Below are 26,776 nucleotides of genomic sequence, written 5' to 3'. Positions count from 1 at the left end.
TGATAATGATAATGAAATGCTTTGAAGTGACATTCTGTGATTGACTGCTCACATTATTTATCACTATAAGATGGCCGCCATGATCAACGCTTAAATTACATGAATTGTGCCGTTTTTTATGTTTATTTTTAAAGCACGTGACAGGAAGTCACAATTAACTTTATTTAAATCACAACAAAAAAAAAAGCTGGTTTACACTGACGAAGGCGGCAACGCCGAAACGCGTTTGTAACCTTGCTAAACTGCAAACTCTGGAATAAAACATGGCAAACCACGCTGGAGCGACTCTGAGTGCTCTTTTTTGAAGTCAGTCCCGAGGATTGAGGGACGTTGTGTTGAGAAAATATCACACATACCACTGTGCGGCAAGAGGCACCCGTGGACGAAGTGGAGCAGCGGTTGGTGGAACCGGTGTACTGAAAACTTAATTACCGACTGGCCCCACCGGGAAAGTGTGCGAGAGAATTACATCACAGCGCACCAGATCGAACGGATTGAGCGGAAAACGGAACGCAAACCCTGGAAGGACGACCGATCCCGTGGGAACTCGGCGATTGGGAAAATCCGGAACGGGTGAGTAACCGACGCTACTATTCAAATATTCCGGCAGACCACGTAGAGCACAAGCGAGGGTTTAAGCCATTCACAGAAGATAGACTTTGCAGCAAGAAATGTTCACGGACAGTGAAAGGGAGAAAGCGGCAGATACGGTGTTTGTACCACAAACAGGAACGAAAAAGAGGGACACCTTATTGGAGAAAACGGCACCACCTAGCTCACTAACAAAGCTCTTCTCTACACTAGAGAAGACATATGAGAAAGAAATCCGCAAGAGGTGGGAGGCCACCAGCCTGCAGAAATATTTGGAAGTGGGACGTGTCCCTAGAGGACTCAGAATTCTCCTGGTCCCTTCATATGAGAATCCAAATAATGAGCTTTTACGTGAATGGTCTGAGTTCATGACCGATGTGATGCAGGGTATGCTGAAACTGTTAGTTAAACACGCATGGAATGATAGAGGAAGAGATCAAGAGCATTGAGGAGAAAATCAGCGGCGACAAAGACATAAAAAAATGTGAAGAGTTGCGCGAACTGATGAAAAAAAGATTAATTGGCTCTGAGAATACAATCAATTTGAGAAAACAAACTAAGTTCATCCGGGATGAAAAGGATTATGCAAATGGAAGAATCCTAACATTTGCTAGGAAATACGATGCCTCACGGAAGATTTTACAACAGGGGAAACTAAGGAACAGAACCCCTGTGAGCACCGAAGAATCAGAAGTATCCGATGACGATCCATCTCAGGCGAGAAACACTGGTGAAGAAAGAGGTGCCGAAGGAGGTGGACCCCGCAAAGAAGTAGGGGCAGAACCCTCCACGTCTGTTCCAGAATTGGAACCTTTTTTCGAGGAGTACGAAATAAGGGAATTAAGACAGCGACCAGCAGCAACAACACATCCTCCAAAGGCATCAAGAGGAATACGAGGAGGGGCAGGAGGGGTCGCCCCAGGACGGTCTACCCCAATAGTGACGAGAAGCACTCGAGGGGAAAATTGGAAATGAACACAACACTTCCAGTGCAGAACACTATAGTCAATTTATCTGATAGAGAACTGACAGAGAAAGAAGAAAAATTTTTACAACTTAGACTAACTTTCTGTCCCACTCCTGCTTTCGACTACACGCAGACAAGAATAGATCTGTTTAGATTTATTAGAAAGATCAAATTACAAAAAATCCATACGATGCATCCGAAAAATATTGACATTAGAAATTGAGGAAAATGATCCCCTTGAGACATTAACAGGTAATGATTTAGATGCTATTGCAATAGCACAAACCCTGATCAGAACAAGCAATGTACAGGATTGGGAGACACAACCCACACAGATGTTGGAAGAAAGTGGGATCACTCAAAAAGGTTGCAAAAGTACTATGATGATAAGATCTAAAACAAATCCAAGAACTCCACATGATGGAATCGACACCTTCCAGGAAATTGTAATTGAAGAGTTGAAGAAATTACAGGAAAAGGACTTTAACTGGAGGAGAAAGAATTTGAAAAAAGAAGAATGGGAGATAATCAAAAGTCTCAAAGAAGATGAGAATATCATAATCAAACCCAGTGAAAAAGGCGGGAATATCGTCATTTTAAAACGCAGCCAATACGAGGATGAGGCCCTTTCTCAACTGAGAAATAAAGAACATTACATACAAATCAAGAGAGACAAATATGTGGAAAGTATTGTGGCCTTCAACTAATTGATTACCAAATGGAAGGATGATGGAATTTTGGATTTCAAAGATTGGAAGAACCTTAAATGTGAATTTCCCCAAATAGCCACGTGTTACCACCTACCTAAAGGTGCACAAGAGTAAAGTGTGGCCACCAGGAAGACCAATCGTCTCTGCGAAGGACAGCCTGCTAGAGAATACCTCTACCTACATTGACAGTTTTATCTCTCCATTTGTTAAGGACCTTAGTTCATATTTGAAAGACACAAAAGACTTTCTAAGAATCATTCAGGGTGTGAAATGGGAAGAGGATATGATCCTAATCACACTAGACATTGCCAACTTATATACCTCGATCAGGCATGAAGATAGACTATTGGCAATGAAGAGTTTCCTAGATAAAAGGGCTCTCAAATTTCGCAGTCACAATAGAATGTTGTTAGAATGAACAAACTTCTGTCTGAGAAATAACATCTTTTTATTCTCAGGACAGCTTTATTTACAACTCCAGGGGACCGCAATGGGCACGTGCTTCGCCCCCAGCTACGCGAATCTATTCGTGGGCTGGTGGGAGAAGCACGTGGCCTGGGCGGGGAGGAATGAGCGATGGATGAATAACATCATGCTGTGGACCCGCTATATCGATGACTTGTTCTTGGTATGGCGGGGATCACAGAGTGAGGCTGAAGAATACATCAATGACTTAAACAACAATAGTTTAAATCTCAGCTTCACCAGTAATATGAGTAAGAATGAAGTCTTCTACTTGGACCTTCGAGTCTATGTTGAAGATGACATTATCCAAACTGCAGTCTATCGCAAACCCACAGCGGGTAACACAATTTTGCACTCGGGAAGTTATCATCCGCGAAGTGTAATCAACAACATCCCATTGGGAGAGTTTTTGCGCATGAAACGCAACTGCTCAACAGACGAAGAATTTGAAAAAGCAAGAGGAGAATCTAGGAAAAGATTCAGACAGAGGGGATATTGTAAAGGAATCCTGGATCAAGCAGAAAAAAAGAGCAATGCAGTGGGGAGAAATGACCTACTGATAGACAAACCTAAATCAGGCGAGTCAGAAATCAGAATGATCACAGGCTATTCAGAGAAGTCACCAGAAGTCTTCAATATCATGAGAAGAAACTGGAAAAGTTTGAAGACAGACTCTGTTATAGGGAAAATGCTACCTAATTATCCCCTCATCTCCTATAGAAAAGGGAACTCATTCAAGGACCATCTTGTCGACAGTCATTATGAGTGCAGAAGTAGGAAGAAACCGACGTTTTTTTTTTTCCCTGTATGAAATGCAAGGCCTGTAAGAATTCACACAAGGTCAAGGAATACCAAGTACCGGGGAAAAAGAACAACTAAGATCTCCAAATTACTGAACTGTAATTCAGAATACACTGTGTATTGCTTAATGTGCCCCTGTGGGAAAAAATATATAGGGAGCACAATCAAACAAACAAAACTTAGGGTCCTTGAACACATGAGGGCCATTACCTCGAAGGACCAAAGCTACCCGGTGGCTAGGCATTTCGAGATAATGCATAATAGCAACAGCAATCTGCTTACCTATTTCGCACTGGATCAACTAGTCAGAACTGAGAGGGGAGGGAACTGGGTGAAAAAACTACGAACTCTAGAATCTAGGTTCATCATCCAGCTCCAGACTAAGAGCCCAGGAGGGATGAACAACGAAGAAGAAATGTGGACACATATCTGAAGCGTTGTCATCTCTAATCTTTTGGCAAACTAGAATAGATAACTTGAGGAGAATATTTTATCCCCAAGACTAATGTATCTGCCCAACCATAGTGAAAATGAAACAATGAAACTTTGTTATCTGATAAATGTTGTAATGAAATATGACAAAACATGTGGAAATAGCCCATTCAGGGCTTGATCGGAAAAAATCATAATCAGTTTATAAATTTATTAAAAAAAACACAATCAATTTATAATTAAAAATGATCCCTGTGTCACAAATCCGTGAATTACTCGACAATGTTCCCAACGGGAACGTTGGGAGCTTTGCGAGTCAACGGCACCAGTAGACAATAATAGGCGACCAACTATATGTTGAAAATATCACAAATGCATATCGAAAAAATTGTATATAAATAGATGTGCATACCTATAAAAATGAAGCATATGAATGCTTGATAATGATAATGAAATGCTTTGAAGTGACATTCTGTGATTGACTGCTCACATTATTTATCACTAAGATGGCCGCCATGATCAATGCTTAAATTACATGAATTGTGCCGTTTTTTATGTTTATTTTTAAAGCACGTGACAGGAAGTCACAATGAACTTTATTTAAATCACAACAAAAAAATATGCTGGTTTACACTGACGAAGGCGGCAACGCCGAAACGCGTTTGTAACCTTGCTAAACTGCAAACTCTGGAATAAAACATGGCAAACCACGCTGGAGCGACTCTGAGTGCTCTTTTTTGAAGTCAGTCCCGAGGATTGAGGGACGTTGTGTTGAGAATATATATATATACATACACACATATATACATACACACACACATATATATATATATATACATACACACACATATATACATATACATATACATATACATATACATATACATATATACATACACATATATATATATATATATATATACACACACACACACACACTGGCGGTCGCCAGTAGGTAGTTCTAGTTCAGACCTTGTTTCCATAGGAAAGGCATTTTTTGACTTGCCTATAACTTTGGCTTCGTTTGACCAATCTTCATCAAATTTTCCCCAAAAACTGTCAAGGTAGGTTCTGGTTTTCATGGAAAGTTTGGGGGTGACTTTCGTGATTACTCGCGAATGCACGCATCAACGGGAATGCTCCGATTGGCTGGCCGGAACCTGAACAGAAAGTTGCAGCCGCCATTTTATTGATCAGGAACGGTTCCCGGGGCTGAAAATTTCTGAAAAAGCTAACATAAAGGGGTGAGAGTAGAGGTACTCTGACCCCATGTTTGAGAAATGGGGGTGTTAGTGACACAAGTTGGGTGTCCAAAATTGATTTTTTTTAATCACGCGCAATTAACAGTGTGATTTCAGCTCCTCCCCAGGTGACCACGTAAAGGGAGTCAAAATCGTGTGACACATGGTGGCACCATGCGAGTTTGCAATTATGCATACTATATATACAAGCATTGGAAATGCAATAGGTCTCGCATTAGGAAAGTTTGACTTTTTATTTATGTGTTGGTTTTGAAAATAGCTAAATTAATACCTTTGTCAGTTACAATGTCAATAGTTTTAACTTTCGCAAATGTGACACCTATAGCATTTGTAATGCAATGTGTGTTGTATTTACGTGACTTAGATGTATTGATATTACAAATAACAATGGCTTTTAATTTTGTAAATAATTATTACTTAAATAAAATTTATTGTAATTTATAATGGCAATAGCTTAAACGTTTGTAAATAACTTTTGTGAAGATTATGTTCAGTGTATTTTATTGTGACGAAAATCCAAGAACATTGCATTTGCACCTACACACACACAGAGCCACACACACACACACACACACACACATATATAGATGTGGTGGTGGTGGATCTGGGGGATGTGGTGGTGGTGGTGATGGTGGATGTGGTGGTGGTGGATGATGTGGTGGTGGATGTGGTGGTGGATGTGGTGGTGGAAGTGATGGTGGTGGGTGTGGTGGATGCGGTGGTGGTGGATGCGGTGGTGGTGGTGGATGCGGTGGTGGTGGATGCGGTGGTGGTGGATGCGGTGGTGGTGGATGCGGTGGTGGTGGATGCGGTGGTGGTGGATGTAGTGGTGGTGGATGTAGTGGTGGTGGATGTGGTGGTGGATGTGGTGGGGGATGCGGTGGATGTGGTGGTGGACGTGGTGGTCGGTGTGGTGGTGGATTTTGTAGGTGTGGTGGATATGGTGGTGGATGCAATGGTGGTGGATGTGGTGGATGTGGTGGTGGTGGATGTGGTGGATGTGGTGGTGGTGGATGTGGGGTGGTGGATGCAGTGGTGGTGGATGCAGTGGTGGTGGATGCAGTGGTGGTGGATGCAGTGGTGGTGGATGCAGTGGTGGTGGATGCAGTGGTGGTGGATGCAGTGGTGGTGGATGTGATGGATGTGGTGGTGGTGGATGTGGTGGTGGTGGATGTGGCGGTGGTGGATGTGGCGGTGGTGGATGTCATGGTGGATGTCGAGGCGATGGCGGATGTGGTGGTGGATGTGGTGGATGCGGTGGATGTGGTGGATGTGGATGTGGTGGATGTGGTGGTGGTGGATGTGGTGGTGGTGGATGTGGTGGTGGTTGCGGTGGTGGTGGAAGTGGTGGTGGATGTGTTGGATGTGGTGGTGGGTGTGGTGGATGTGGTGGTGGTGGATGCGGTGGTGGTGGTGGATGCGGTGGTGGTGGATGTGGTGGATGTGGTGGTGGATGTGGTGGTGGACGTGGTGGTCTGTGTGGTGGTGGATGTGGTAGGTGTGGTGGTGGATGCAGTGGTGGTGGATGCAGTGGTGGTGCATGTGGTGGATGTGGTGGTGGTGGATGTGGTGGTGGTGGTGGATGTGGTGGATGTGGTGGTGGATGTGGCGGTGGATGTCATGGTGGATGTCGAGGCGATGGTGGATGTGGTAGTGGATGTGGTGGTGGATGCGGTGGATGCGGTGGATGTGGTGGATGTAATTTGCAATCCACATCCAATAAAAAAGCATCTTGAAAAGTAAGTTCCAATGCTGTGGAAGTTGTCAACAAAATACATGTTTTAGCAGTGATAATCTTAACAGTTGTGCTAATGTCATCTTTTTTATAGTGTACCTATCGCCTGGTACCAAACTGCAAAGTATACAATGTTGTCTCCGGACTGCAGACTCCTTGTCGCATCCTTCTCGCTTTGAATAAATGTAAGGTGTAAGCACATTACAAAGTGATTGCTTGAGAAAAATAGTCTTAAGGCTTTAAAATACAGAATTGACCCCATAAGCAACTTTAGAAATTGCCTAAGAGTAAATTTGCAAAGGAGGAAGCCTGTGGTGGTGGGACACGGAATAATAGTGTGTAGCTGTGCTAAGCTGTAAAGATGGTTATAATCTTTCTAACCAGCATATGTTTTGTATTGCCACATTTGTCTGTAAAGGTTCTCAACCGCAAACGCATGCCAAGGGACAGTGGAAGGGGGTGGGGGTGTAAGAGGGAAGGAAATGACAACGTTGATAGAGTTTTCTATAATTAATGTAATTTAAACCTTTTGAGTTTTGATGAAGGTTACAGCGCAAAGAATAAATAAACCAGCCAGGCGTGTTTTCTGGTGTAGCTGCAATGAAGCAACTCCACGGAGAGGGGAGAGGGGAGAGGGGAGGGGGGGGGGGCCGAGAGAGAACAGAAGTAGCCTACAAGGAATTTACCTTGCACTTTATTCAAATAGTTCTAGTAAATCAGCCCTTTAAAAAATGCTTAAAGCACAGCTTTAACTCTTTGTTTCTGGGAAATGCAACAGAAACGGAAGCACCACTTAAAGTAAGGCACAGCAGATCTCAAACATTTATTTCAACTAGGGGCAATGCTGGCTGCCTTCAACTTGTTACAGCTACGTTCACACAAATGCAATCAGCAGGAGGGCAGGCACGGTGATTAGAAGAGACGAGACGGCTCCCCGGAATTCCAGGTCAGACGAGCAGCTCTTTAAGGGAGTTAGAAAGATACAAGCGTTTTAAGTTCTAAACAATTAAGATTACAGCAGAAATCGCACACACATGCATAGAAGGGGAGAGCAGTGGGAGAATTAACAAGTCAAATAAGGAGACACGGCCTGCCAAGCGGATGTAAACTGAAAGCATGGCCGGCCGGCCGTGAAAGCCAAGCAAAACAAGTCAAATAAGGAGACACGGCAGGGACAGTGGAAGGGGGTGGGGGTGTAAGAGGGAAGGAAATGACAACGTTGATAGAGTTTTCTATAATTAATGTAATTTAAACCTTTTGAGTTTTGATGAAGGTTACAGAGCAAAGAATAAACAAGTTATGTCCGCGCAGCATCACTCAGCTGTTCTAAAGCATCTCGAACAGCCCTAATGCAGCACATTCGGCTTAGCTGTTCTACAGCTAGAGAAGAGTTATGCACGGCGGGCAGGGGAGGGGGCGGAGCGGGGAGAGCGAGAGCGGCATGTGGGTGTGAAGAAGCCGGGCCTTTGAAGTGAAGCTAAGCTTCACTTCAAAGGTGTCGGAGGAATGCGGGCGGCTGTGCACGCGCTTTTAAGCTCAATGCACATGCGCATTGAGCTTAAAAGTCACGGGCACTGCAAGGAATCGCCACGATTCCTTGCAGTGTGGATAAAGAGTGGATAAGTCCCAATACTCTCGCTTGCTCGATGCGCATGCGCATCGACAGGCGAGACCTAATAAAAACATACACTTACCTTAAACACACTTACCTTTCATTGTAAAGGTAGTGTTGTAAAGCCTGTGTCCTCTGTTCTCACCCTAACCTTATTAACATTTATGGTTACCCACAGGCCTACCTTATCTGATCCAGCATTCCTACCATTTTCTTATGCAACCGATAATCAGCTTATCATCTGCATCAGCAGATATATCACCCAGGCTAAAGAGAACTTAAAAATACTATAATTATGCCATCGTTCCAGTGAGTGCCAGGTGAGTTATGGAATCTCTGTTTATCCAGGCAGTGTGTACAATTTTCAGAAAGCTTGTTCCTTCTTCAAAGAGGCGTGAATGTAAATGTACCTCTGCCAGTCTATAGAAGCATACATTCTAAGGAGCTCCAACAACGTACACCATAATCATTCCCGTTTACAGCTGACCCGTTCAGTTACCTTTGTAAAAAAAAAAATATATATATATATATATTGCATATATGAAGGTGTATAACAGCTTTAAAACATAATACTCTGACGTCTATTAACATTTAACAGGTCCACCTTCACCTAGCAACATTAGATTAATTCTGAAGGAACTTTCTGAAGGTGCAATCATGCATACAGTAAACGGACTTGTTTAGTGAGCACAAGGGCTGTTCATGGTTTCCAGTTAATCAGTAATGTCTTTCCCGGGAAACCTAAAGATAGGGTGTCGACTGTCATCACTGTACAGTAAAATAATTTACAGAATCACCTTTACATTCACCTCACCTGCAGAAACGTGTATTACACGGCTGGCGAACTATGCCAACACCCCAAGTAATGTACGTTTCCTACAGCTGCAATACCATGACCTAATTTCATTCATATAGTCTTTTATAGCCCGTATTTTTCTACAGTTTCTTGCATTCTCTTACCAGGTCCCGAAGAACTTCCTACAACCCAGGTCACTAAAAATCAAGAGTTTCCAGGACTGCACATATAGCATACGTTAGATTAGTCAACTTCTGCATAGAACACAACTCTAGGGAGTGAAAAAGTGGGAAGTCGCATTCCCACACACCAAAGGACCTTCACAAGTGTGCGGGGCGATTTTTTTGCATATACCGTGCGTGCCTCTTACATACAAAAGGTGAATATGTGAGGACTCTTCCCCACATTGCCATGATCGCTTTGTATTAACGATTTAAACATATCAACTTTGTTAATCGTCCCAAATCTGTTTTTCGCATGCGAGGTTTAAAGACAGAATGTAAGGGTTAACGATGACGGGGCAGCAAGCATTCAACAAGTAAAACTCGCTGCTTCGGAACCACAGCAAACTGTTTGGATGCGCGCCTGGTTGATTATGAAGGCTGCACGTTTATGCTACACTTCTTTGCACTTGTAATGAACGTGAAAATCACTACATGCTGCTCAATGTGCCTTTTTATACACATTTAATTTATAGGAAACTGCTTGCATGGTGGAGGCAGACACTGTAAGTCTCTGAAAATAAAGGGAAATCTCGTTTTCTTTCAAAAGCAGGACTATTTTTTTTATGTCTTTTTTTTTTTTTTTTTTTACACACACTGCATGAAAACTGTGGTTATTTTAATTATTTTATCTACAAAGAAGAATTAAAGGGGTGAGTGTATTGCGTATTTTGTGCCTGCAAAGGAGGATAGGTTAAGTTGGATTTCTTAGGGTGTCCTATATTAAGGGTCTTTAAAATGTAAGGCAGGCGCCAGATCTCTCTGCATCAATCCATGAAGTCTGACCGAAATGCAACATTGTACTTGTTTGGTTTTGTTAAGAAGTGCTGTCATTTCACTTAGACATTATTGCATTTCTCATGGTCACTCTAGACCCATATTATGAATGAACTCGAGCTCCTCAGTGTGGTTATCAGACCTCTGATGCTTCTCGTTTGAATGAAATGCTGAAGGCGGCTGCCCGTGCTGATTAAATGATTACATGGTAAAAGCTGCTTGGCTGCTAGTACATGTGGAAAGGAGCTGCCAATACAGCAGCAAGTGCAGTGGCACCAGGGTTAATGAGTTTGAGAGGTTAACAGCACTCCAATTGTGGCTGCCTTTTATTGTCCAGCTATGTGGTGCTTGAGCCCATTTTTAGGTCGATCCTAAAGTCAGCACGCGTACGCTGCTCTGCGAGGCATGCTGTATTGGAGTGTGCATTTGAAGTCCTGCCCACTCCCCACCCACATTTTTCATTGGTTTGTGTCATTGCCCTTCGTAAATGCTGGCTTCCAATTTGTAAATAGGCTTGTTAGTCCCTCCTTAGTACTGCCTTGTCTTCAGTTGTACCCCCCCCCCCAATGGCGACTAGCCCTTTTACTTGGCTTGTTACACGGTGTGTGTTATAAGTAGGTGACCACTATTTAGTTTCTTGCTGACTAATAGGGGCAATGGTGGCTGCTTCTTGTATTTGCAGCGCGCCCACACAGGACAATAGCGGCGGCTTTCGTATTGAGTACAATGCCGCTCCATCTTTAAAATTGGCTACTCCCTACCTCCACAGTACCATTGCGACACTTAAAAAAAAAATTACTTTTAAGAAGATCGAGTTGTCCGCTTCAGGGACACAGTGCTTTTTTCCCTGTAATTTAATTTTTTTAATAAACTTGCATGGTGAGCTCGGGCCCGCTTAACAAACACCGAGCTCTGCAATACAATAGGTTTTGCTTTTTGCAAAGTTTGACCTATTGGACCTCTTGCATTGTAAATTCTTGTTTAGGTCTTGCAGTGCATGTACCATCGCTGCTTATCCTTTGTTAGCTTCATTGTCACTCTACTTCGCTCCCTCCTAATTGGCCTGCCAGCACAGGGCATCTCTTACTTTTCTTTCAGTGGAACGTGGACCAAGCACAGATTGCTGCAGCTTGATTAGTGTCCGTCCGCTGTCCATGCTGTGATTAAGGTACTATTTGTTTTTTCCCTCCCATTCAACCCTTCTCCGTGTCACTTCTTCCCCCCTCCCACCCATCCCTTCTTTGTGTTGGTGCTCTTGTCCCACTGCCTCTCCCAGCCTCCCAGTCGTCCCTTGCCCATACCCCGACCCATCCCAATCCTTGCTTGCCCGTCCACCCTGCACAAATAAAACCTATGACGCAGCTCCAGCACTGGTAGCTTTATATCGCTTTTTGTCTAACTTTACTTTTAGCCATGCTGCACAGCCTCACTGCTGTACAACACGGCAAAATAACATTGGCAAAGCCAACAGTTCCCGCATAATGAGACCCCTTGGCTTTGTCAATACTTGTGTTTACAATATAGTCTGTGTCACCTTTCCTACGGCACTGGTTGGCCCTCAGTTTGACATAAATGTCTAGATTGTTCTTGCTGATTAGAGCAGTCACTCCTCTTTAAGGATAACTGTTATACAGCGCAGTCTCACTATTAAACTCATTGGGCTCTGTCGTCAAAGCTGTAACAAAGCACCTGGATCTCTCCATGGACACATTTTTTTCACTCATGTACATTATAATTGGCTGTGGTTACCAGATGCAAAACAGCACGTGTCCAACTTTTACCCACTTGCCTCGCATAATGTACGATCGAACATCATATACATATTAAAAAAAATACACAACTGCACATATCATGCAAAAACCATGCCCCCCTGAAAACATTTCATTACAACACGTACATCGTCGTGAGCAATGAGAAGGACCGTGTCCCTGCAGCCATGAGCCCGAGAATCCTTTCTTAATGCTGGCAACATGTGTAGGGGCAGTTTGTTTGTTCCGGAATACTGGTTTTGCGTTGAGGTGGGATTTTATTTGCTACAGTGATTTGGTCTGGTAATCATTTTCCTTTACTTCCATGAAGCCACTTGCTTCCATTTCATAAGGTTAAAAGGTCACCCAATGTGATTTCTATGGCGGACTTTAGGTAAATGGGTCGTGCGATGTCACTTCCTTTGATGCCTTCAGGAAGAAAGGGCCCTTGTGGTAATATGATTGAATACAATCTTATGATGTCATTGTATTAGGCGCCATCTGGAGTCAAAGGGCAAATGTTGTCACTTCTAATACTTGCATTTTAACAACGGACATCCGTGGCCTTCGGGTTCAGCCCTGATGCGATGCCATGAGGGATGCGGGGTCACATAAAAGGCTCTGGGCTGGCCCACCAGCCTTACGTGGATCCGACACCTTCCTTCTTGTTCTGGGTCTGCAGTTGTTGGAACGTGCTCACCCTTCTTTATCCACTATTCTGCCATGCACAGCCAGGCAGGGTGGCGCCATGACACTCAGAGGTGCTTCCAGACTGTGTTGGTTGCTTAGAGTGCTGTGAGCAGTGGGCGTGGGCGGTGTAAGGAGATTCTGACCTCAGGTTCATGGATAGCTATCACCAACTCCTCTCACTGGCACTCCGACATACAAGGCATAGATAAAGAGGCAAAATTAATTAGATCTTTTGAAGGCGGATTGTATCGAAACATTCGATGCTGATAAACATCATATTAAAGAGTTCTAGGTAATCTGCTACGGACATTCCATTTCAGGTTTTGTAGCCATTTTAAGGCCTTTCCAGCGGTTCTCATTGCTCAAAAGGGGGGGCATTTCTGATGCAGATCTCAGGACATGGACATCATTGCTTGGTTTTACTAAAAAAAAAAAGTGTGACAAGTTTGGCAGTTGAAGGTCACTCATACCTACTCTGAACCCATGGAAATAACACACACTTACACATTTAAAAAACCTGGCATCCAGGTATACAACTTCGAGATGCCTACATTTGGTACCAAGAACAGTAAATCTATACTTATGTTTTTGATATTTACTCTATATTTTTACTATGATATTACGGTAGCACAATCATGAGACTCCACACTATGGCCATACAGCTGCATTCAAGAAACTATATCAAAATTGGTGGGATGCCTCCATACGAATTTCATGTGGTTTTGTCAATGGAGTCAGAATACAAAAGAAGAAACTTCATCTATTACATCCAAGAACTGAGCGATTACCGCAAGGTTCAAGGAAACACGTTTGATGTTTAAATTTGCCCTATAGGTGGAAGATTATTAGGAAATATTTGTAAAGGCTAAATGGATAGCATGATTACACTCAAAATGAATGGAAAACATTAAAAACAAGCATTGAAAATGCAATAGGTCTCTCGTTTGATTAAGTTAAAGCCATTTGCTTTGCTAATGGTATTGTATAGCAAAGCAAATGGTGTTAACTAAATGAAAGGCGAGGCCTATTGCATTTCTAATGCTTTTTCTACTCTGTAGAACTAAATATGTGCATTTCACAGTGTCCTGTGGTACACACGCCCCCCAGCATACTTACCTTCATACTGCAAGTCGAACAACACAAGCAGGAAGGGAATAAAGGAGGGAATTCTGTTGGCGCAGGCGCTGGGAGACACCATACTGCTGTTGTGTGCAGTCACCGACCCCGATCTTCCTTCCTTTTGAAGTACAACCAACCAGCACACAACATAAACAAACAGGAGCTGCACCGACAATGCGCGCCTCTGCAAGTGACCGGGACAACAGCTACACACACACCCCAACGGGTCACACCCACAACACAGGGCTGCCAGCTATCAAACAATACGTAGGTGGGACAAGAACCAGTCCGCCTTGCCACCTGCTTCCTCCCCTGCAGCCCTTTAATAATGTGAAAGCGCAGTGAATGCAAACATTAATTCTTACTTTTCAACAGCGCAAACGTCACAGCAGTGAAAGACCGGTGTGTGAGCTGTTAAAATGTAAGAATTAATGTTTGAAAAAGGCATAGCATGAGGAGGAAAGGGCGGGTCTTGAACAGACATTTGCAAACATTAATTCTTACTTTTCAACAGCGTACACACCGCGCTTTCACTGCTGTGATGTTTGCAAACATTAATTCTTACTTTTCAACAGCGCAAACGTCACAGCAGTGAAAGCGCGGGGTGTGCGCTGCTGAAAAGTAAGAATTAATGTTTGCAAATATTTATGGCAGCGAAAGCGCGGTGTGTAAATCACTGCATTAAGGTTACTAAATGCAAATAAAATGCACCCTATGCGGAGTTAGGTGAATAATAATAACCCGCAAAAAATCTTACCCACAAATTCGGGCACCGCACTCCGAATGAAAGCAAAAAAATGACTAAATAAATGAAGCGCGGGGTCAACATACAACTTAAAACATTGTGCTTCCTAGCCGGAATGACCCAAAAAAAGTTCTCTCCCACTAATTAAGGAGAGAGTATCACACTGCAAGTAAAACATCCAGTCCAGGTGGGTGTAGCCTAAAGTGGACAGGATAACAACCAGGAGGGGCCAAAGACACTATGGTGCAATCAACAAACTAGGTTTGACATAAACAGTGACGGGAAATGACACTCGCCATTCAAAAGTAAAGGAACAGAGACACAAGACAAACATCCGTTTTGATTCCAAGAGGCTCTTGAATGGCGAGGGCAGCGCATGCGCGCTGCAAGAGCCAGGCGAGACCTAAAAATTACTTTTAGGGTGATATGGTAGCTTAATCCAAGGGAAGCCATTTTTCATGGAAGTCAATTTGCTGCACAACAGCTAAATACTGGCCAGTAGGAGTGTGTGACGGGATAAACTTAAGACATTCAGGTATAAAAACATTCATGTAGAGCCCGAATCCAAGGATCCTAGCCCTGTAATCATCATAACGGAGTGTGCTACATAACTCTTGCATTATCTACAATCTGAAATTGTACCAAAGACTCAACACAAGTTGAAGAGAATGTTTTCATTGAGACCTACAAGTACAATCCATTATTCCATGCCATCAGACAGAGAAGACTCCTTTTAATTATTTGAAAGTTAAAACCAATATAGGCATGAGATCATGCTTTAAAGGAACAGCTACTGTAAGGTATTGACAAGCTGCACATTTAAAATCTGAGTAATAACACTTCTCAGTATAAAAGAGGTACTTCTAAGGCCAAGAGAACCCGCACTTCCATGTTTCATTTTCACACACTGGGTGTCATGCTGGGCAACCTCAGAAGGGGGGTTGAAACATTGCAAAATAAATAGTTATCGCACTTGAGCTCCCTGTTGCCCAAGCTGCAGTCAATGCATTTTTAATGGGTCTTGTGAAATAAAAACCACTTACAAAGATGAATTAGTGGGTAACAATTTTCATGGCAGTCAAACCCTTCCATTTCTGATCAAAATGTCACCATGCAGGTTGTGAAACAAGGGACTTATTAACATTTCAAATAGTGCACTGCTGAAGTATTTAGCCATATCTTAGATTGCACACCGTTACTACATTCATCATGAAGTAAATTAAGCCCTTCGAACGTGAACACAAACTTCTATATTTCAATCACAATGTACCTTAATATCCTTGGCAATTTTAGCCCAGTCGTCAGTCGTCATATTGGAAGAATCAAGCAATGGTGAATATTCTAAAATAGTGTAAACAACTCGCTTCTTCTCCTTGGACTCTCTGCAAAAAGTTGCAAAATAATGAAATTAGTTATAAAATATGCAAAGGTTACAGTAAGAGTTGTCAGTTTGAAAGTGCTATAGGAGAATCTGTAGGGGGGAGGAAATATCCCAAGGAAAAGTGGTACAAATGGTGCACATTAAAGGACCCAACACTCAAAGGACTACAGCTAGCAGCACTGGGAGCAAGACACTTTTTAGCCAGATCTGCCACCCCAGACCCTTCCTCCAAGGATCTGACGACATTGGTCCACACCAACATCAAGAAACACTGGAAGGTCCGAATTTTGGGAGTACCGGAGTCGGAAGGGAAGGGGGCAACCGACCTATTTGTGGAAGATCTGATCAAGAAGCACCTGCAGCCGAAGGGCCTCTCTAGCTTCTTCTCGGTGGAGAGGGCCCATAGAGTGCCTGGTGGAACGCCCAAGCCGGGGGCGACCCCTCGGCCTATCCTGGCAAGACTCTTCAATTTCCGAGACCGGGACGCCATCCTGCAGGCGGCGAGGGTTTCCCCACCTGTCCGTATTCAGAACTCGACCATCGCCTTCTTCCCGGATTACACTGCTGAGGTGGCACGCAGACGGAAGACCTTCTTGGAGGTCAAGAAAGCGCTGAGGGCGAGGGAACTGCCATACTCCATGATCTTCCCGGCGCGGCTCCGAGTGGAAGCAGAGGGCAAGGCCTGGTTCTTTGAGTCGCCGGAGGCAGCGCAGGACTGGTTGGAGGGTTGGAGATCCGCGAACCACTCTCGTTGCACGAAGAGACAGGACCGGACACACAGGAACGACAGGCCTACTGAATCGCGGTCACCCGGAAGGGAAGGAGGAAATGCCTCACCGACGTTGGACAGTCAGGGCGCTGAAGGAGGGGTGGAAAGCTAATTCTACAAGAGACGCTGGCTGACTGCCCGTTCGGATGTACTCTAGCGGGAGGACAAGCCTGAGTGCTGGGCCTGGAGGACTCACAGGAGGGCAGGGATGTCGCCTGCTCCGGAAGATTCTCCACCCCAGCGCGCAAGTACACTGTTGAAGGGACGGGTTAAGCACTCTGCTAAGTTGGGGAGGCGGGCGGTTGTAAGTCCGTTAGGCAGGGAGGCAGGGAGGAGGGTGGGGGGTAGGGGTTGTTTATATGTTATAGTAGTTCCGCGAGCGAGGTCTAACGTTCCACTGGTACAGATACACACCCTGGGTATGGCACTGAGCGGGCGCACCCTGGGCCGGGGGTCCGGCTCCCGCGCTCCATATCGCAAAACACGCAATGCAGGACACACAATCACGAGCAGCTGAGGAGGTGTCGCAGCGAGCCCGAGTAACGCCGCTCAAGCTCATGTCCTGGAATGTGCGAGGGTTGGGGGACAAGATCAAAAGAGGGTTGGTGCTGAATGCGGTTAGGAGACTGGGGCCAGCCTTGGTGCTCCTCCAGGAGACGCACCTTACAGGGTCTGCGACAAAGGCGCTTGATAGAAAAGGTTATAGGATGGTGGCGCACTCAGAATTCTCCACAGGTTCGAGGGGAGTGGGCATTCTGTTGAAGAAATCAGCGCAGTTTATTACACTTAGCACCAAGGTGGATGAGCAGGGGTGTTTCGCGGCGCTCCAGGGCCAATGGGAGGGGAGGCTACTGAATGTGGTATCCGTGTATGTCCCTCCGGCACTACACTCGGTCATGCTTCCAGAGCTGGGTAAATTCCTGTTAGGTCTGCCTGAGGGAGACACGATAATAGGGGGAGACTTCAATGCAATACTCGATCCCACTGCAGATAGAATGCCCGTGATGACACGTGCGGCCGGTCCCTCCCAGTTGCAGAAGTACATGACGGCACTGGGACTGATCGACGTATGGCGATATTTACACCCTGCAGCGAGGCAATACACTTACCATTCCACGGTGCACAATAGTCTGACGCGGATTGACTACTTCATGGCGCTGGGTGGGGGTTTACCACATATTGACACTGCTGAGATACACCCAAGGGGGATATCGGACCACTCACCCATCACACTCGAGCTCTCCACGCAGGAACGGAAGCGTAAAAGGATATACCCAATCCACGCATCATACCTAGCCATCCCTAAGGTTAGTAAGACACTTAAGACGACGACGTCCCACTACTTTCGGGAGAACACTGAGTCAGTAGAGTCGGCGGCCACCCTCTGGGAAGCATATAAGACGGTGCTACGGGGACAGGCCATTGCCACTATAACGGGGCACATAAGGGAGAAACATCGTGAACGGTCGGAATTGGAACTGGCACTGCAGGGGGCAACAGCAACACACGAGGCAGTTCCCACGCCAGACACCGCCCAGACGGTTCTCATGCATCAACAAAAGCTTAGGGAACATATTAAATTGCAGACGTTGTCACAGATCACCGACACGGCCCATAGAATTTACGACATAGGGGACAAGGCGGGGAGAATGTTGGCATGGCTAGACAAGAGGGGAGGCAGCGCCAGGGGAATACAGCGCATTCGCGATAAACAAGGGCAGGTATGCACGTGCCCTGAGGAAATAGTCGAGACACTAGCTGACTACTTTGAAGGGGTGTACACGCCGGCAGGCACAGTGACAGCAGATATGGCGAGGGCAGCGCTGGAGACTATTCCCATACCCGCGCTCTCCCCGGAGGAGGGGGCGGAACTAGAAGTGGCTATCACGAAGGAGGAGGTCCAAAGGGCGATCCACGCAGTCAGGCCGGGGAAGGCAACGGGGCCTAATGGAGTCCCGATAGAGTGGTTCCAGGCCGCAGCGGATGGGCTTAGTGGACCCCTGCTGGCTATGTACCACGACAGCCTGGAACGGGCCCTGCTTCCGGAAGATCAGAGGGTGGCGGCCATAATAGCAATCCCCAAGCCCGGTAAGGTACCGGAGGAGTGCGGGTCGTACCGCCCCATCTCCCTGCTTAACGCCGAGCTTAAGATCTTGGCCAAACTCCTCGCCACTCGGTTGATGGCCGTCCTGCCCCACCTAATACACCCAGTCCAGTCGGGCTTTATGCCCCACAGAAACACCGCTCTCAACCTACGTAGGGTACATAACGTACTGGCGAAGGCCGACACGCTGACAGAAAAAGCGGTGATCCTGGCACTGGACGCCAAAATGGCGTTTGATATGGTGGAGTGGGAGTACCTGTTCGAAGTCCTGGGGCGTATGGGGTTCGGACCGAAATTCGTGGCCTGGATTCGTCTGCTGTATACCGAGCCATTGGCGCACGTGGTCGCTGGCGGCCATATCTCCCGGACGTTCCGATTAGGACAAGGCACTCGTCAAGGCTGCCCGCTCTCGCCGTTGCTTTTTGCAATAGCATTGGAACCCCTAGCGACCCTGATAAGATCCACCCCATTGCTACGGGGGATTGTTTGGGCTGAGGGTTGGGAGGACAGACTGTCTCTGTACGCAGACGACATGTTGGTGTACTTATCGGAACCAGAAAGCGGAGTGCCGGCATTACTGCACATTTGTGACGAGCAGGGGAAGGTGTCGGGGTATACTCTGAATTGGAACAAGTCGGAGCTGTATGTACTGCAGGGCCCGTCCCCCGATCTGGGAGACAGGTGCCCTCTCAAAATGGCGGGGTCCTCGTTCCGATACCTGGGGGTCCATGTTACGAGGGATCCTGCGGAATTCTTCCGTAAGAATCTATCGCCACCCCTTGAACGCCTTAAACAGGATGTTAAATTCTGGGCGGCGCTACGGCTGACATTGCTGGGTAGAGCGGCACTCTACAAGATGATGTCGCTGCCCCGGTTCCTATACATTCTGGAGAATACCCCTTACCCGGTCCACGATAGGTATTTCAGGAAGGTGGCCGCGGTGGTTGCTGGTCTACTATGGAGTAACCGCCCGGCAAGGATAGCTCAGGCCAAACTACATAGGGGGTGGTATGATGGAGGGATAGCGCTACCAAACCTGCAGCTCTATTATTGGGCCGCCCAATTGAAATCCATCAACCAGTGGCTGCATGCTCCCCAGAACGACCCGGCATACCGGGCGGACAGACTGCAGCTGGGCACCAGCACCATCCTGGCCCCACTTTGTGACCTGCGTAAGGCGCGTACACTCATCGGACCCACAAAGCTCGCTGTGTCGCTGTGGCATAGGGCACAGGCAAAACTGGGATGGAAAGGGACGATCACAAGACTGACCCCTTTATGGGACGCGAGGGCACTGGGTAATCTGAGGAGTAGTAAGGGCTTTGCAGCGTGGGACAACATAGGCATATCCACGGTGGGAGACTTATGGGAGGGGGGTACGGTGATCCCCTTCGACCTATTGCGACAGCAGTACGAGATGGGGCCCACGGAGCAATATCGGTATATACAGGTGAGACATGCTTTACTAACTGCCATTCCCGGCGGCACGACACTACCGGAAGCCTCACCCTTGGAGGATAGGCTGCTTACGGACTTCATGCTGGAGCGAGCAACCTCCCTCACGTATCGCAAACTAGTCAATAACCTGACGGACCCGACCATAGCACTAAAAGCCAGATGGGTGGAGGAGGTAGGGGACATGGACGAGTCGGAATGGAATGAGGCATTGGCGGCACCCAGGGAGGTGGGCATATCAGCGAGATTTCGCCTTGTGCAACTGAAAATTTTACACAGGGTGTACTACACACATACATTGCTCCACGTAATCCACAGAACACAAAACCCGTACTGCCTGCGCGGTTGCGGGGAGGAAGGGACACTGTACCACACTTTATGGGACTGCCCCCGCATTCAGGAGTTTTGGAGACAGATCATGAGGACCATTTCGCAAACTTTAGAGGTGTCCCTGACTCCGGACCCTCGGAGATGTCTACTCAACGTATGGGAACCCACAGACCTCACCAGACACGGGCGACAATGGGCTACATTGGGTATGGTGATCGCCAAAAGGGACATAGCGCAGAAGTGGGGGGCGGAAACCACCCCGACGCTATCACAGTGGTGCGCGACCATGGACAGGGTCATGTTGGTGGAAAGAACAATATATACCCTTAGAGCGTGCCCGCGTAAGTGGAACAAGATATGGCTCCCGTGGAATGCATTTAGGGGGGACCTGTGTGAACCACTGGAAGAGGAGGAATCACTGACTTCCGATGAGGAGGGAGAGGATGACCAATTAGAGTCAGGGGAGAGGAGTTAGGCCACATTCCACAGGAGGGAGGACACACATGCAGATGGGAGGTGGGGGGGGGGGACATATGGCAGCGGGGGCAAGGGGGAGAACACTACACACGGTGGGGGGATCAGAAGGCACACAGATAGTGGGCAAGCACGCGCTGGTACGGGGGAGCCTCTTCAGGACCAGACGGGGGCACAATTCACATAGCCAGGAACATAAGGGACCGAAAGTGGTAACTGCTAGTTGGTTACACGTTCAATGTTTTAAGAAAAAAATGGACCTCTAAGATTCGAATTGAGCGGTAGTCAAACCCACAGGGGTGATAGTGAACTGCCGCCGCGCCCCAGGGATGGCGGCTGTAAGGCTGTGTAAAAATTGAACAAAGTATCTGACAACGTGGTGGCGGCCTGCCCCGGGGTTGTTGGCTGGACGCTGTGTATTGTGTTTGTTTTGGACAATAAAGGTCTTTTAAAAAAAAAAAAGAAACACTGGAAGCGATTTGCTTCCACTGTGTCAATGAAGAGGGACTTGAAGTTCTTGCTCTAGGTGGGCAGAGAGACACTGGGGGAAATAAGAGTTTCTCCTTTCCTCCGTTGTCTCTCGTTTTGAGTATTCCTGCTGCAAGATCACGGTTAGGACCACGATCGCGCAGCAGGAATACACACCACTAGGCCACCAGAGTTTTTGTTTATACATATACTGAAGGAGAGTAGCCCCGTGGGCAAATGCACCACTCCCCCTACAGCTCGTCTGTCCTGTTTTTTGATCTGCAGTTTTCAGGCAGATCTGCCTTCTAGGCAACTGGAAACACACTAGATACCAGGGATTTGTCTATACATATGTGAGAGTGGAGCCCTTTGGGTAAAGATTGCTTCCTAAGCCCATACATTTTGTTTATTTTCTGCCATTTTTTGAGCGGATCAGTCCTCAGGGTGAATGGCAAGACATCAGACACCGGAGGTAAGGGTTGCTCCCATCCAGTGGTACCAAATTGTTTGGCCTTCATTTGTGCCCCTTGAGAGCAGATCACTGTCTTGATTCTGCTCAGTCCCCTGGAACAGATATCAGTATTTTGTAATGGTAACTGTTTTATTTCTTATCATCTGTATTTGGCCAGATTTTTTTCTTTCATGTTCTTGTAGTGCCAATCGTTAGATTTTCTTGGTGGCAAATCCTGCTTGCGGTTTCGGCATTGGCAGATATGCAGTTTGTGCCGTTGTATGTGTTTAGTAAGCAGACCTTTTCCGTAATGTTTACTTCAAAAGTGTATAGTATAGCATATTTACTGTGTCAGCTTATTGAAATAAGCCATACAATATACAAATAATAAAATCGACATTCTAATACAATAAAAGTGAATATGAGCAATAAGTAAATTCCAAACACAAATATGAAAACAATATCGGTGAAAGAGTTTTGAAATATAAAACAAGTTTATCCGGAAGGCCCTTGTTTATTTTCCTCACTCATTAATTCTGTAAAGGTATTAGTAAAACTGCTAGTTTCAAAATAGACCAACTCTGCATCCAAATACAATCAACAGGACAGCAACGGGTTCTGCTAAAGAGCTTTGTACAAATACTTTCTGACTGTTTAAAATTCATCTTCTACCTGTAGGTCGACACAGTTGAAAAATACTGAAACTTTAAGATTGCGATAAATAAAACACACCTGGAATTCTGGGACTGGCATTCTGCTATCTATACCTAAAAACGATGGATTTAAGCCCAGATCTCTGTACTGGGGTGAATGTGTGACATTGTTCTGCATTCTGTCCATCAACTGTTGTTTTTGCATTTGTCACCCCGAGTGGGACGGGTATGCTCTGACGTGAGTCGCGTGCTCTCCATGCCACTGGAATCAAGCTATCCTGGCTGAAGAGGGCTGAAAGCCCGAAACCGGTCCTAGGATGCTTGTTTCCAGTCCAGGGAGGACATAGCTTGGCAGTTCGGGCTGGACTGTTCCCATGGGGCACTGGGTCAAGACTGGTTTGCATATGGCTGGGTTCAAACTGGAATGGCATGGTGAGCAGAAAAACGATGGATTTCGGCCCAGATCTCTGTACTGGGGTGACTGTATGACATTGTTCTGCATTCTGTCTATCAACTGTTGTTTTTGCATCGATACCACGGCTGCGTCACCTTACAAGCTGCGTAAATGTAAGAGGTCACTGAGTTGAGGATAGAATTAATATCGGTCCTTAAAAAACTCAGAACGGCAACAGTGTCCAATATCATACTTTTTAAAAAGGGGGTGAATAATCCTCCTTGCTGGCAAAGAAAAGCATAGAGTAACTTAAAATGAATGAGGGTCTCATCTCCACCATGCTAGCAGGGGCAAGAGCAGTCACTGCTAGACTGGCCACTTCTGTGTGAAGGTCTTTCCAGGGAGACAGACTAAATTTATTTTAAAAAATGCCAGCTCAATTAGGACGAAATAATTGGCGAATATATAGGCCTCAAAACCAAATTTCTCGCAATACAAGTAACAGTTCACCATGAAGCCGATTTGCTGACCATATGCAACATTTTTCTTTTATGATCTCAAAGGCTGACTCCCTCATTATTCCGGGTTAGTTAAAAAATTCCTGATAACCAATGGTGGCAGGGGTATATGTAATGTGTTTAAACCATGCTAGCTTATGAGAATTGCTACTTAACCAAAGGTCACAAATTGGGATGAGGCAAAATAGTAAGGGGCACATTAGGATGGTGGGCGGATCCTATCGCAAAATGGGACTGCCCGCCATAAGGACGGGGGTCCCGTGGGGGCCATTAGGATGCGCCCGCCACAGTGGCGGGTGCATCCTGCATTCCGGACATTGTGGCGGGCGGTGCACTCAGCAGCGCACGCCACAATGCCAGGAATGCATGTCGTGCACTTCCAAGCACAACATTGCAGGCACCGCACGGTGCCTGCCATGTTGTGCATGGAACTGCAGGGGGGGGTACCATAGGTACCCCACATATCCCCCCCCCACCCACAGAATCCCTGGGGGCCTATTACGGGCCCCCAATGGCAAGCACTGCATGCCTTTCCGTGGCGGCAACAAGGCTCAACCCCGCATTAATGCTAATATGGATGACGGTGTCTCCCAGACAGATGGCGAAAAACCGGCGGACGGTCTTTGTCCGCCGGGGTCCCCCCCGCCATGGTAATGCAGAGCGGGCGGTGGTTTTTAACAGGCAGAACGCCACCACCATACGGGCGGTGGCGATCCACGCGCTAACCTAATGGTCCCCCAAGTTCGGTTTGGACCATAATCGATGCCAAAACAAAGCACCATGACTGCTGCAGCTTCCATACTGTGTAAGCCCAACTCATGTTTGAGTGCTGCCATCGGAATTCCTGCACCAGCCTGTAACAAGCGTCGCAGAAATTTGTTCTCGGTGGTATTGTCGTGTGTTCTATCTCATTCCCCTTTTTTTCTTGGTTCTTTTTCCGCATAAATCTGTATGGCTTTTATTGTATGGCAAATATGATGTAGCACACATTCACTGACTTAAGATTTGTATTTTATAGATTTTAATGTGTCTTTCTATTTATGGAAGATAATAGATTATGTTTTGGAATTCCTATTTCTATTTATTAACAAATTGGTTTTGAGTATTTTGGTGTGAATAATATTATCACATTACTTTTAATAAATACAGGATATATTGACAGTATTTGACTGTGTGGGGTTTAGATGTATACAAGGAATGTGATTGAGTTTGGAATTGCATGATTGGGAGTGCTTGGTTAGGTTGAAGACCAAAGGGAATACTAATTTTACATTTTCCTGGATTGCCCCATAAATTTAAACCACGTTTTGACATGCAGATTCCGTTTTTTATATGTAGTCGACTGCTTGTACTCTTTTTTTAACTCCTATGCTCTCTGTGGCAGTGTTTCAGATTAAGGGTACTGGTTTTATGTAGCTTTGGACCTTAAAACACTAGGTACAGATATGGTAGGTGCCGGCAGATAACTCCTAATAGAATGTTGGTTAATATCACTTGTATAACGTCCTTGCAATACAAAACAATCCACCACCTCAACGGCACAAACAGTTACTCTTAAATTAGCACTAATTTCACCCAAAGAGCTGGTGAGGATGCTACTGGGGCCACTGGCTTAACACAGAAGCGTGATGGGGCGTGCTTTATTCATTGACTTATTTGAGTGGTGTGTAATGAGAGGTTTCAAATAAAAATGAGCAGGGGTTCCGGGGCTCCTTCGGCCACCAAGATGCCCCAACGTTCCAGGGCAGCATTATACGACAATACCACCTTTGCTAAAGAGGAGGCAGACCACATGTAATAATTTTCTCTTTATTTACTCCCTGAGGGCTTTGAATAAAACCAAACCTGTATAGATCATGCAAGATTATTTTATTTTTCAAAGACCTGGAAGAAGATTGATTTTTTAAAATTATATTTTCGCTGTTCAGGACATGTTAAAGACCCCTAGAGTGATACATAGGAGTGAGTAGGAGGACCATTGTGAGACTTGGATTGAATGATTCTGCTTTATTCACAGAGAAGGCTGGTTTATCTTGCCAAGAGGAATGTGCTTAGTCCATACCAGGACAGCAACTAGGGCATTGCTGCTTTAAGGCTGCACCATCCTGCTTTTCTATATTTCGGGCTTGAGTTTGCCAGTGGCAGTCCAGTTCCAATCCCTTACTATGCCTTGCAGGCAGTTATGATGATAATAGCAACAGCTTCCTTTGTGCCGTATTAGATAGAGCAGGCTTCATAGAAGGATCAGAAATGAAATTGTGGGTGCTAGTACTTGGGTTATGTAAACATCTGTTGATTAGCTAACAACTAACTGCAAAGGGTTCAACCAAACTACTGATGGTGATGCATTCATAACTTGATGTGGAGGAGCATTTGTTAGTGTATGGGATACTGATATATTGTTAAATGGGGCTGATAAAGGTTCATGAAAAGTCAAAGGCCCCAGGCTGGGTCTAATAGGAAATGTGGGTGTGAATACCTGGTATAGAAGCATTATTGCTAGCGAACGTTCCTTCAAATTGGCAGGACGTTTATGCGGGGGCACCCATCGACCCAGTTATTGCAATCAGCCAAGTGGGGAATGTTGTTAATAAAGATGGGCTTCGGACTGCACTGTCTGGGAAGGCTCTGCAAAAGAGTAAACTGGGGCTCTTGGGCCCACGGGGATTCTCTGCATACAAGTATTTTACAAGATGTATCACATTTTACCGGAGAACGGGATAAAGTTGGTAAAGTGGCATTTGCTATAACGTGAACTCCATGAAGCTCAATCTGATATTAAGGCTCTGCGCTTGGATCTTGTGCAACAGATTCCCTAACATCCTAATTGGTGTGGTACCTTCATGCACAAGCTGGTTGCATGATCCGAGACCAAGGATTTGCTCTGCTTTTTACTGGAATATTTGCTACTCATTTTATACATTCGGGCTTTAGGACCTTTCTTTCTCCACTTGACCTTCTTTTCACAGTCTTCCTCGGGCTTACAGTTGGGCTGGATGAAATTTTCTCCAAAATAAGTAGATGTAATATACTAGCGGTCCTGAAATGTGGAGGGCAAGCTGCAGATTAACCACTACGCATCCTACTTTTTGCGAGGACATCCTTTAT

The 26,776-nt window shown here is 45.7% G+C and overlaps 1 protein-coding gene across 1 annotated transcript in view; it reads right to left on the bottom strand.

Annotated features, from left to right (window-relative positions):
* Positions 1-26,776, bottom strand: part of ASPG (asparaginase) — a 354,315-nt gene that overhangs the window by 217,567 nt on the left and 109,972 nt on the right. The window contains 1 exon segment of the mRNA XM_078660269.1: positions 15,942-16,053. Coding sequence (XP_078516395.1) covers positions 15,942-16,053 — 112 coding nt within the window.

Source organism: Lissotriton helveticus, chromosome 9, assembly GCF_964261635.1.
Source record: "Lissotriton helveticus chromosome 9, aLisHel1.1, whole genome shotgun sequence".
NCBI lineage: Eukaryota > Metazoa > Chordata > Amphibia > Caudata > Salamandridae > Lissotriton > Lissotriton helveticus.
The sequence above is the reverse complement of the archived record's forward strand: the minus strand, read 5'-3'. Positions and strand labels throughout refer to the sequence as shown.